Here is a 13,340-nt window from a genome sequence, read left to right as displayed (position 1 = left end):
TTGTACTCTTGAGTATAGTGGGGGACCCACAGGGATCTTAAACAAGAGAGGAACCTGACAGATGTGTGTTCTGGGTTCTAGGAGCAGGAATACCCAGTGAGAGCAAGGCCCTTGTGCATTGGTTGCAGCAGTGGAAGACTTGCAGACTTGAGGCTACATGGCAGTGGGGAACAGGTTTCTGGGAGACAGATGGCCTCCCTGGGGGGGATGTCTGGTTATTTAAGACGGGGTAATCAGGGGTTGGCTAATGGATGTCTTTGGGTCTCGTATGCCTCTTAGAGACTTACATGCAGCAGGGAGGTAGAAATGTCTAGACCCCAGGGAAGAGGTCCAAACTGGAGAAGTGGCTAGAGTCTCCAGGTTTCCAATGGTGTCTGGACCTGTGAAACAGGGTGAAATCAAGAAGAGGGTATATCAAGGAGGGAGCCTGCAGGATCTTGGCCTGTTAGAAGAAAGCATCCCGAGACTCTAGTCTCCAGCGGCCAATGAGCGGATTTATACCATTCTCATGAAAATAATCAGTTAGATATTTTTGCCTCATCCCAATGCTTTCTAGTCCTCATGCCTTAAAATTTGCCACTAGTCGAGCTTTATTACCCATCAGCAGTTGGTGGGTTGGTTGGTTTTTAAGGAAATGAAAATCATTTGTAGTTTGTCATCCATGGTTTCTATGTTATTTCTTAAGTTTACCTGTGGGGAAACAGTGTTACTTCATCATGCTGTGATTTCCTGTCATGGTCTCCCTTGCTATCTGACCATCTCAGCCTGATAGTCTAAATATAAACGGGGTTTTCAATCTGGATTCACATTTATGGTTGGGAGCTTTTCTTCACATGGTAATTAAGTGTTACTGAAACGATAATCAGCATAATAAAAGAGGAAAGATGTTACAGCCATTATCATCACAGCATTCTCCTTGGGAGAATTTTTATCTACTAATAAACTTCTCTTTTAATACAGGATGTACCAATGGGCCAGCACACTTTTCAAAATCGCACATTAAGGTATGGTATATTTTTGGATATATAAATTTTTAAGGCTTCATTCTTGTTGTGTATTTCTAGAGTAATTGTCATCAATTATAGTCATTTCAAAGATGCCTTCTAAAAGAGCAGCTACTTGTGAAAAGCTCTATTCAATTGTATCTAGCTTCTTAAAGGTAAAATCTTAGTGTCTTGTTATTAAAATTAAGAGAGAGAAAGAAAATGCCACTTGGGAGTCACTTTGGAGTATTAAGTTGTTTTCTTGAAATGACTCTTCTTAATATATATTACAATTCAAATTGTTTTAAAATGAGTTGCTCCAAAGCAGTTTTTGTGTTAAATTCTGAATATAAATCTAGTCCAGCTTTTCTATGGAGAAATTAGAGCTGACCACTCTTGAAGAAAATATGTTGCATCTGCGTAAACTATAAACACACATGGCCACAACACATTCTCTAGAACATTTCCAGATTCTTATTTGCTATACTGGGTTTAATTTGTATGTTGTGCAAAATTCAAAATTCTAGCATTGAGTTGAAATATTTATAGTCCTTATGCTAGGAAGAAAAGCAAGTTCTTGGGTTTTGTTATTGTTGTTGTTCTTTGTTTGTATTTCTGGTCCTGTGGCTTGAACCCAGGGCCTGGGCACTGTCCCTGAACTTCTTTCGCCAAGGCTAACACTCTACCACTTCAGCCACAGCACTGATTCTGCCTTTTTCTGTTTAGTTTATTGCAGATGAGTCAAGGCTAGCACTCTACCACTTCAGCCGCAGCACTGATTCTGCCTTTTTCTGTTTAGTTTATTGGAGATGAGTCTCACAGACTTTCCTGCCTGGACTTGCTTCACACTGCAGTTCTCAGATCTCAGCCTCTTGAGTAGCTAGGATTACAGGGGTGAGCCACCAGTACCTGGCTAAGTTCCCTGGTTTTGAAACAGTTCATTCAGTGGCATATACTGTACTTTACAAAAAGCTGGTGCTAATCTGAGCCATATTGTGGATCCAATGAAGATGAGAACACATGAACCTTAAAGCCACTTGGAGACAAGCATACATCTGATCATCCATCCCTGAAAATTCCCTGGTCTTTCTCATTTTAAATCCCCTATCTCTGTGTCATCTGTGTCTTACTCCCTGAAATTCTGCTTCAAGAATCTGTCTATTGAGATTCAGCAGAGCATGCTTTGTGGAACCCCAGTAGGATGTGGGCAATGTCTTCTGGGATGAGCAGAGCCAGGAGTTGCATGGTAATTAATCATCATTTTCTGTACAAGACCACAGACAAGCTGATTTTGTGTCTACTGGGAGGTAGATGTTATTCCATGGTTGTTTTGGAGAGGAAGGAGGTAGGCATCATGGTACAATAGAATAGTTGGAGCCACGTGGCAGCTGCGGCTGGAGCCAAGCTTTGCGCGCAGGCTGCGAGCCTCCTTTGCTGACCTCCTCTATGTCCTGCTGGCCTAGCGGTACCGATTCTACAACTGTTCTGCTTCCTTTGGGGTTGCTGGCTTTTTTTTTCATCTCTGAGAACTATGGACAGAAAGCTCCTCTTGAGTCCGGCTCCCTGGCCTTCGTCCCACCTCCTGGCTTCTGATAAGCCTCTGTGAGACTCCAGGCTGGTTCGTGCACTGGTGTCACACAGCCCTTTCCCTGCCTCCTTAGGTGGAAGTGCCCAGGCCTGTGGTGGGATGGCCTGGGAAGGACTCTGGGATCAATGAATGGAAAGAGGGCTGGATAATCAGAGCAGGGGCCAAGGCCAGTGCAGACTGGGAATCCGCCATGCAGAAAGGCAAAGGAAGTCCCAATGAGTAAGCCAGGAGCCCCAGGCCTGAGGATGTAAGGTCACGCACACAGGAGAGGCTCTCAACCAGGGACTGCAACCTTCCCCAGAATCTGTGTCCCTATAAGTGCTCTGTCACAGCATGCTTCTACTGGCTACTCACCTGTCACATTAACCGGCTTAGCCCTGCACAGGCACTATCTCAATTAATCCTACCCAGAAGAACAAAGGCCTCACCCCTGTGGGCCTGTCATAGCAAAGACACACATTTTCCTGAGAAATTCCTGGTACCTGTCCTGCTCCACAGTAGTCTTTGTGAAAAAGAAAGCTATTGAGTTGAAGTTGAGGGACTCAAGTGCATTGTAGGACAGACAGATGGACAGATGGATGGATGGATGAATGGATGGATGGATAGATGGACATAGATAGATAGATAGATAAATAGAGACATAGATAGACAGACAGACATGGAAAATAATTTGCTTCCTTCAAATGATTTGGAATTAGATACGCTAAAACCTCTTAATCATGTTTGCTCAGTATGAATAGATGAACCTTCACTGGCCTGTTTAACCCAGTAGGAGCAATGCCACAGATCTATAGCATAGAGCCCTGGAAGTGGAAATCCACCCATCTCATTGGTGATTCTGCAGCATTTAATTACAAATAAATAATAAATGTGATGCTTTATAGCTCTTCTTATCTATGTCTAGAGGCAGTTCTTATCTCAGAATAGTATTACATTTATTTCAGATTAGGTCTATCCTCTTAAACAAGGAGAAGTAGAATCATGGCCAATCCTAAAATAAAGTACAGCCCCATGAAGGCTAAACTGTGCTTTTAATGTTTGCCTTAGATATTTCAATTTCAAAAACAAAACTTCCAACTTTTTTCTCTTGTTCAATCATTCTCATATCAGTTACCAAGTTACTTTGGGGGAGATACTATTATTTGACCCATTTCACTTAGAAATCATGTTATATTATGTATAAAGATCATTTACTTTGGATACTAAGTGAAGTTGTTTACAAACATGAGTGATTGTGTGTGTGTGTGTGTGTGTGTGTGATTACTGACTATTGAATTTAAGGCCTGGGCACTGGCCCCTACCTTCTTTGCTCAAGGCTTGCATGTACCACTTGAATAATACCTCTATGTCCTGATTTTTGCTGGTTAAAGAGATCATTTCACAAACTTTCCTGACAAGCTGGCTTTAAAAGGTGCGATCCTCAGATTTCAGCCTCCTGAGTAGCCAGGATTACAGGCATGAGCTACCTAGCTTGCAAGGTATTGCGTGGTTGCTGAGGTTCCTTAGGACTTGATGCTTGCTAGACAGGAGCTCTCCCACTGGAACTATTCTTCTAGTCCCTTTTGGCATTAGTTATTTTCAAGATAGGATTTTGCTTTTGCCCAGGCCAGCCTGGGCTTGGATCTTTTGACTTGTGTGTCCTTACATTGCTGATGATAACAAATGCATGCCAGTGCCCAATCATTGACTGGGTAGTTTCACAAACGTTTTAAACCTGGCTGTCCCGGCACCAACCCCTACCCCCACCCCACAATGTCCACCTCTCACATAGCTAGGATGGCAGGTTGGAGCAATGGTGCCTGACAGAGAGTCAAGCTTTGATATGCTTAAAATGGCACTGTAGGTTTCCACGTTCTTTTGAACTGGCCAATGAAAGAATTTGTCAACTAAACCAAATGCTTTCCCGGGAAGTTCCAGAACAGAGAACAGTTCATGGAAACAGCAAGTCAAAGGCAAATGCATCTCTTCGGGAGAGGAGTCCTTGCTCATCAACACCAAGTCCATGTTTTCCGTATTGACTTGCAAAGCCTCATGAATTTCTCTCTCCGTGCACAGCAAGCCAACCTCTTCACTGTAGCAAATCCTCTGGTCAGTTCCTTCAGCTCAGACTGTAGATGTGTTACCTGAGAAAGCCTGCTGATGGGTTATGGTCGTTTTTCCTATTTACTTTACTAAACAGAGGTTTCAGCAGCAAAGAGAACTTACTTGGCTTAATATTTACCTTAGTGCTGATACGCCTACCCATAATATTTCATTTTTTCATCTAGAACCAAGTCTCAGAAGAAACGATTCGAAGAAGAGTTAAACGAAAGGATGATTCAAGCCATTGATGGGATCAATGCACAGAAGTGAGTAGTCTTTTGTTTCTTACTTTATCTTATTTTAAAGCTGACTATTTAGAACCAATGTCATATTTTCCAAAAATGTTTCACAGTCGACTGCAATTTTTAATCATGACAAAGTGAAGATTTGGGGGGACAATTCATTCATTTTCCTTATTGTCCATCAACTAATAGTATTCCTTTTCTAAAAAAAAAAAAAGCAAAGAACAGTAAGAGCTGTGGAGGAAATTTTTACCAACTCAGTTATTATTAAAGAACAAGAGAGGTACAGTCTCAAGTGTAGAGAAAATTGCAGCCTAAAATGCTAAGCAAGAATCTTGATGAGGAAATCTCCAAATTGTGCTGTTTGACACTATGTGACACTATGCATTCAAAATGTACTGATTATCCAAGACATCAGATAACCACATGCAGTGCCCCAAGTCCAGGACAAGTACCTGGTGTGAATTCACAGCAGGCAAAAGAGGCACACTTGTTCTCTAGGAGAAAAAATATTATTCACCGTGTGAAACCAAAAATTACCCTAGAATGTTTATAGTCTACAAGATGTAGGAGCAAAACCAATGTGTTTTATTTATTTTGGAGTCAGTATGGATTTGAGCTCAGGGCTTCATGCTTGCTAAGCAGGGACTCTAGCACCTGGGCACAGAGCCCTTTTTGCTCAGCTGTGTTTTCCTCCAGATAAGCTTTTGTATTTTTGCCTGACTGATACCAGACTGTGATCCTCCAACTAGTGCCTCTCCTGTAGGCAGGACTGCAGGCATAAGCCAGCACACCCAGATTAATTGTTGAGATAGTATCTACTGCCTTTTTGCCCCACCTAGTTTCCAACCACCATAGTCACAATCTCAGACTGCTGAGATTAGGATTACAGATGACAGCCATTGTTCCCATTGGGGTTTCAAGGAATAATTTAAATGAGATAGTAGCTTCCACACCCTGGAAAGAATAGTTGCATTCAGCAAACTGTGCATTCTCCCTGTGCAATCGATAAACTCGCCTGGGTCATAGAGAAGCTCACCGTCTTTGAGGAACTCAGAGGGCAGAGGGCAGATGACTCAGAGTGGAGCCGGCACACATTAGAGTCTCACCTGATGTTGGATTGCATTGTAATGAGCACTGGGAAGTCTCCACCAAACGCTTCACAAAAAAGTTTCCCTACAAACAGAAACCTACGAAATGTTGAACTTGGAAATCAGCTTCTGAAAAGTATCGATTATTTTCACGTAGGATTCTCTGCCTGTAACACAGAGCCTTGGGTATCACATGAGTTTTCTTTTTTTTTTTTTTTCTTATTGTAAAGATACTATACAGAGGGTTACAGTTACATGAGTGAGGTAATGAGTACACTTCCTCTTGAACATTGTTACCCCCTCCATTGTTTTCCCCCTACCATCTCCTCCCTCCTTCCCTTCCCCGAGGTTCTTTTTTTTTTTTGATTGTGATTAAGTGATTACATAATTTCAAAGTCACAAGTTCATTCTAACTTCCCTGGAGCAAATTGTCTATCACAGTCTATAATATATAACAGTGTTCACATGTTATATACCATATTTGTGATCAGCAGCATGAGGATATTTAGTAGTGGTTCAACCAGATGAGCGGGAGTTCTTTGTTTCTTAAGTCCTGTTAGTTTTGTTGTATCACCTAACCTTTTGGATTTAGCATCCACTTATCAGGGAGACCATGTACCGTTTGTCTCTTCGTTCTTGGCTTACCTCGCTCAACATGATTCCTTCTAGCTCCATCCATTTCCCTGCAAATGCCATTATTTTGTCATTTCTAATGGCTGCATAATATTCCATTGTGTATAGATACCACAATTTTTGGATCCATTCATCTGTGGTGGGGCATCTAGGTTGTTTCCATATCCTAGCTATTGCGAACAGTGCTGCAATAAACATGGAGGTGCACGTGTCCTTGTATATTGGTTCCTGTTGTTCAGGGTAGATGCCTAGAAGTGGTATGACTGGGTCGTAAGGGAGGTCAATCATTAGCTTTCTAAGGACCTTCCAGACTGCTTTCCAAAGTGGTTGTATACACCAGCAGTGTAATAGGGTTCCTCTTTCTCCACATCCCCTCCAGCATTTGTCGTTGGCTGATTTGTGGATGTGGGACATTCTGACTGGGGTAAGGTGGTATCTCAGGGTTGTCTTTATTTGCATTTCCTTCACCACCAGGGATGATGAACATTTCCTCATGTGTTTCTTTGCCATTTTTATTTCTTCATTTGAGAAGTCCCTCTTTAGTTCCCTTGCCCATTTAGTAATTGGTTTGTTAGGTTTGGGAGGGATTAGTTTCTTGAGTTCCCTGTATATACAGGATGTTAACCCCTTGTCTGATATATTGCTGGTAAATATTTTTTCCCAATTAGTTGGTTGTCTTTCTAGCTTAGTTGCGATAGATTTAGCTGTGCAGAAGCTTTTTATTTTAAGGTAGTCCCATTTGTCGAGTCTCTCTCCAACTTGTTGTGACCCTGGGACTCTGTTCAGGAAGTTCCTTCCTGTGCCTATTAGTTCAAGTGTCTCTCCTACTCTGTCCTGCAGTAGTTTCAGAGATTCAGGTTTAATGTTAAGGTCTTTAATCCATTTTGAGTTGATGTTGGTGCATGGTGATAGGCTGGGGTCCACTTTTAGTTTTCTGCATGTGGCCGCCCAGTTTTCCCAGCACCAGCGGTTGAAGAGGCTGTGTTTCTTCCATTGTATGTCTTTGGCTCCTTTGTCGAATATCAGCTGGCTGTAGGCCTGTGGATTTATATCTGGATCTTCTATTCTGTTCCATTGGTCTTCGGGTCTGTTTTTGTGCCAGTACCATGCTGTCTTTGTGATTATAGCTCTGTAGTAGAGTTTGAAGTTCGGCATGGATAGCCCTCCCATATTGTCTTTATCCCCTAGAATTGTTTTGGCTATTCTAGGTCTTTTGTTGTTCCATATAAATTTTTGGACTGTTTTCTGTATTTCAGTGATGTACGTCATTGGGATTTTAATAGGAATTGCATTGAATTGTATATTAGTTTTGGAAGTATTACCATCTTTACTATATTAAGTCGTCCTATCCAGGAGCATGGGAGGTCTTTCCATTTCCTAGTGTCTTCTGCAATTTCTTTCTTTAACTTTTTATAGTTCTCATTAAATAGTTCTTTTACATCTTTGGTTAGGTTAATTCCTAAATATTTTATTTTTTGGGAGGTTATTGTGAATGGGGTTGCTCCCTTTATTTCCCTCTCTTCCTGTACGTTATCAGTGTATAGGAAGGCAACTGATTTTTGTGGGTTTATTTTGTATCCTGCTATTTTGCCGAAGTGACTTATGATTTCTAAAAGTTTGGGGATGGAGTTTTTGGGATCGTGGAGGTATAGTATCATGTCGTCTGCAAAAAGGGATAGTTTCACTTCTTCTTTCCCTATGCGGATCCCTTTAATGTCTTTTTCTTGCCTTATTGCCCTGGCTAAGGGTTCTAGTACTATGTTGAAGAGGAGTGGAGACAGTGGGCATCCTTGCCTTGTTCCTGATTTTAGGAGGATTGGTTGTAGCTTTTCCCCATTAAGTATAATATTGGCTATTGGTCTGTCATAAATGGCTTTTATTGTTTTTAGAAATGTTCCTTCTATTCCTATTTTCTCCAGAGCTTTTAGCATGAATGAATGTTGAATTTTATCAAAGGCCTTTTCTGCATCTGTGGCGATAATCATGTGATTCTTGACCTTGGCTCTGTTGATATGTTGGATTACATTTATTGACTTACGTATGATAAACCATCCCTGTGTCTCTGGGATGAAGTCTACCTGATCATAGTGTATTACTTTTTTTATGTGTTTCCGGGTTCTGTTAGCTAGAATCTTGTTAAGGATCTTTGCATCTGTGTTCATCAAGGAAATTGGCCTGTAATTCTCCTTTTTGGTTGGGTCTTTGCCTGGTTTGGGGATGAGTGTGATATTGGCTTCGTAGAATGAGTTTGGGATAGCTCCCTCCTTCTCTGTTTCTCTGAAGAGCTTGAGGAGTATGGGTATTAGTTCTTGTTTAAAGGTCTTATAGAATTCTGCTGTGAATCCATCTGGTCCTGGGCTTTTTTTTGTTGGAAGACTTTTGATAGCTTCCTGTATCTCATTATAGGATATTGGCTTATTTAATTGGTTAACTTCTTCTTTGCTCAGTTTGGGTAACTTGTATTACTCTAAAAATGCATCCATTTCTGCCAGATTTTCTTCCTTTAGAGAGTATAGCTTTTGAAAGTAGTCTGTTAGAATTGTTTGGATATCTTGGGTACGTGTTGTGATGTTTCCGGTGGCATCCCTAATCCTATTAATATGGGTTTCCTCTCTTCTTTTTTTAATTAATCTTGCCAATGGGCCATCAATTTTGTTTATTTTTTCAAAGAACCAGCTTTTTGTTTGGTTTATTTTGGTTATGGTTTTCTGATTTTCTAATTGGTTAATCTCTGCTCTTCATTTGGTTATCTGGCTTCATCTAGTAGCTTTAGGTCCCATTTTTTCTTGTTTTTCTAGCTGTTTTAGTTGCAACATGAGATTATTTACTTGGTCTGTCTCCATTCTCTTGATGTGGGCACTGAGGGCAATAAATTTGCCCCTCAGGACTGCTTTTGCTGTGTCCCACAAGTTTCTTTGTGAGGTGTTTTCATTTTCATTGAGTTGTAGGAAATGCTTTATTTCTTCTCTGATCTCTTCTGTTACCCAGGCATTGTTAAGGAGTGTGCTGTTCAATTTCCATGTATTAGAGAAATTTCTGCGGTATGCTTTGTTATTGAGAGCTAGCTTGATTCCACTGTGGTCAGATAGGATACAGGGGATTATGTCGATCCCTTTGTATTTGCTTAAGTTCCTTGCATGAGCTATGATATGGTCTATTTTGGAGAAAGTTCCATGAGCTGCTGAGAAGAATGTGTACTGTGTTGTTTTAGGGTGAAATACTCGGTAGATGTCAGTTAATTCCGCTTGAAGTATGGCCTCACTTAATTCGGTAGCTTCTTTGCCAATCCTCTGGTTGGTAGACCTGTCCTTTGGTGAGAGTGGCGTGTTAAAGTCTCCTAGTATTATCGTATTGGGATCTATTTTATTCTGTAAGTTTGAGAGCATTTGTTTGACATATCTGGGTGCACCGATATTTGGGGCATATAAGTTGATGATGGTTATATCCTCCTCTTGGATTGTTCCCTTTATTAATATGTAGTGTCCGTCCTTGTCTTTCTGTACTGATTTTAATGAAAAGTTTATTTTGTCAGATATCAGGATAGCTACACCTGCTTTCTTACTGGGGGCATTTGATTGGTAGATCCTTTTCCACCCCTTCACTCTGAGTTTGTTTGTATTTTTGGCTGAGAGGTGGGTCTCCTGAAGGCAACAGATGGATGGGTCTTGTTTTCTGATCCAGTCCTCAGTTCGTTTTCTTTTAATTGGTGAATTCAGCCCATTTATATTAAGAGAAAGTATAGAGAGATGCATTGTTGTCCCTGCCATTCCGTTTTCCTAAGTTTTTCTTCTTTCCTTTCCTCCTGTGCTTGCTCAGTTAGACTTTGAGTAATGCCTGTTTGGGGCAGGTCCCAGTTCCTGGTTGCTTTCTTCAGGTTGTGTCCCCCCTCTTAGAATTCTTTGTAATGCTGGCTTAATGTTTATGTATTCATTTAGTTTTTCTTTGCTATTAAAAGTTTTCAGTTCTCCATCGAATGTGAATGCTAGCTTTGCCGGGTATATCAGTCTGGGTTGGCAGTTATTGGCTCTCAGGGCTCGTATGGTGCTTTCCCAGGCTTTTCTTGCATCACATGAGTTTTCAAAATAGAATTCTGTTGTCGATTGTTCCAAATGCTTAGAATATTTATAGGGATCATGGCGGGGGGGGGGGGGAGGGGGACACTCAAATGTGTGTGTGATTAACAGATGTGTGTCCCTGTATGTAAATTTATATGTGTCCATGAAACAAAGCATCGTGATCAGGCTGGAGCTGAACCTCAGTTATGCTGAATGTTGAATTATCATCTGCCTAGAGTTCTTTATGTGCTCCCAGCCATCCCAGAATGCACCAGACACGGCAGCAGTGCCTAGGCACAGACCATTGAAACTGTTCTGCCTCTGTCCCATCTGAAAGTTCACCACATCACCAACCAAGAAGCAAATGATTACCTGTCACGTGCCAGAAGCTAAAGCTGGGAGCCTGGTACCATATAGCACAGGTGGAAGGACACAACCATCCCACCAGCCCTCCCACCAGGGAAGAGCAACCAGTGCTCTGCCACCCACCAGCCCAACACCAGAGAAGTAGTGATAGCATCTAACTGCTAGTTATTGTCCTTATCACTCTCATCACTGTTGCCGCCATCATCATCATCATCATCATCGTCGTCATCATCATGAGATAGGCTTTGAATCCACACTAAGCATGGACTAATCCAAAACCTTCTTTAACTGCTTCTGCCTTCACCCTTAGGCTGTTCATGCCGAAGGGTGGCTGTTGGCTTTATGTTATGGCTGCTTTTGAATTGTCCATTTGGTTTGTCCATTCTAAGCAAGGCTTCTTGCTAGTGTAGCTGCTTTTCTTGTGATTTTTCACAACATGTTTTGCAAATAAAATAGAAAAAAAATCTTCTGTACTTAAAAAAAAAAAAGAAAGAAATGTTTTCGGTGGAGGCTCTTAGGTGCATATATTTTAATTAGCATCAAACACACTCATTAACTACACTTGTTTTTGATGTGATGTTTCTCTGATCTTTTAATTTCTACTTAAGGATTTGATTAGAGATCTGCCCTTAATGTACCATTTAGTTATTTTTGTACCATTTACTTGTCTTTTGCTATTGACAGAAAACAGTGATTTCCATGCAGATTTGTTTATTCACTCATTTTATTCATGTAATTAGCATTTGCTCAACGTTAGACAAACCAGTGCACAAGCCTGACTCTCCTGGGGCTAGGTACAGATACGGGGGGAAGCTCTCTGGGCTGATAAGAACACTAATTCTATGAGCCAGGCCCTGCCCCTCTTCACTCTCATTCACTCTCGTCCACCTTCTGGATTGCTTCCTCAGTGCAGCCATGCTGGGGTTTGCTCTTCAATGTGTGAGCACAGAAGGGACAATAGTAGGAAAACGATCTTCTCACTACTCCCATGGGTGAAATTTTACATTTTTAACTCCAGAAGGATTTCAGTGAGGACAAGGTGCACCCCTGCTTTCCTTTATTTGGCTTAGCAAAAAAAAATCTTAGTCTAAATCAATAAGGAATCACTTATAGTATACACTAGGGAAGGAGTAGAATTCCCCCATGATATAGACCATCTTAGATCAGAGAAAATATCAGGAGTCCATGAATAAAACACACACACACAATATACACTCCCACACCCATTTCCTCTCCTCTCTTCTTCTGATTCTCTTACTAAGAATAATATTTGATCTTATCAACCTAGACAAATATTTCCTATTCAGAAACCTGATCATATGAAGTCTCTGAATTCTGACAAGTCATTAGGGGAATGTACTCCCCTTCAGAGGATTCACAGAGATGATTAAATCAGTGCTATGAACACATTCTCCTCAGTGTAAGGACAAGGTTAGGCCCGTCGCTTACTGCCTCTGATCACATTGGACTTGCTGTGGAAAAGAGGAGTAAGAGCAAGCTTTGATTTGATGATGTCTGCCCTTCCCATCTCTGCATTTGTTGGAATTTGGCCATTTTCCTTGAGTCCCTGACTCAAGAGGTACCTTAGGCTATGCAGCACTGTTAGTGGAGTCCCCAGGCCCCTCCTGTCCACCCACAGGACAGAGCACAGGAGGGTAGAGCCCCAGGATAAATGAGGAGCTGGTTTTATTTCTACTTTCTGACCTTCATTCCTATTTTACTTCCAGGCTTATATTATTGGGGAACATTTTTAAATTAGATTTTTCTTTCTCAATAAAGAAAAGAACTGTTTATAGTAAGTTACCACAATACATTATTCATATTCTCATAAATACACAGTATTAACCATCAGTATGGTTAACATTTATCTCAAATTTTATTATCTGGAAATTCTAATATTCATTCATCCTTGGTTCCTCCAACAAGTCTCATAAAAGCGAAGAATCCAACAGCTCTACAACAGGCACATTAAAGAAATGCCAACTGTTTATTTCCTTGATGCCCAGAGATTCAGTCAAGCAGTGAATTTGTGTGTGTGTGTGTGTGTGTGTGTGTGTGTGTGTGTGTATGTGTGTGTGTGTTTGTGTTAGTCCTGAGGCTTGAACTCAGGGCCTGAGTACTGTCCCTGAGGTTTTTTGTTCAAGGTTATTGCTGCTCTAAAACTTGAGCCATAGCTCAACTTCTAGCTTTTTTGGAAATGAGTCTCAATTACATTCCTGCCTGAGCTGGCTCTGAACTGAAATCCTCAGGTCTCAACCTCCTGAGGAGCTTGGATTACATATATAAGCCCCAGTCACCAG

The 13,340-nt window shown here is 41.2% G+C and overlaps 1 protein-coding gene across 1 annotated transcript in view; it reads left to right on the top strand.

The window, feature by feature from the left end:
- Window positions 1–13,340, top strand: part of Adcy2 (adenylate cyclase 2) — a 338,643-nt gene that overhangs the window by 248,899 nt on the left and 76,404 nt on the right. Inside the window, exons 11-12 of the mRNA XM_042695213.1 lie at window positions 961–1,004; window positions 4,839–4,919. Coding sequence (XP_042551147.1) covers window positions 961–1,004; window positions 4,839–4,919 — 125 coding nt within the window. The remainder of the gene's footprint in view (window positions 1–960; window positions 1,005–4,838; window positions 4,920–13,340) is intronic.

The sequence above is a fragment of the Dipodomys spectabilis genome, unplaced genomic scaffold (genome assembly GCF_019054845.1).
Source record: "Dipodomys spectabilis isolate Male_0828 unplaced genomic scaffold, ASM1905484v1 ptg000179l, whole genome shotgun sequence".
Lineage (NCBI taxonomy): Eukaryota > Metazoa > Chordata > Mammalia > Rodentia > Heteromyidae > Dipodomys > Dipodomys spectabilis.
This window is presented reverse-complemented; position numbering and strand designations above follow the sequence as displayed.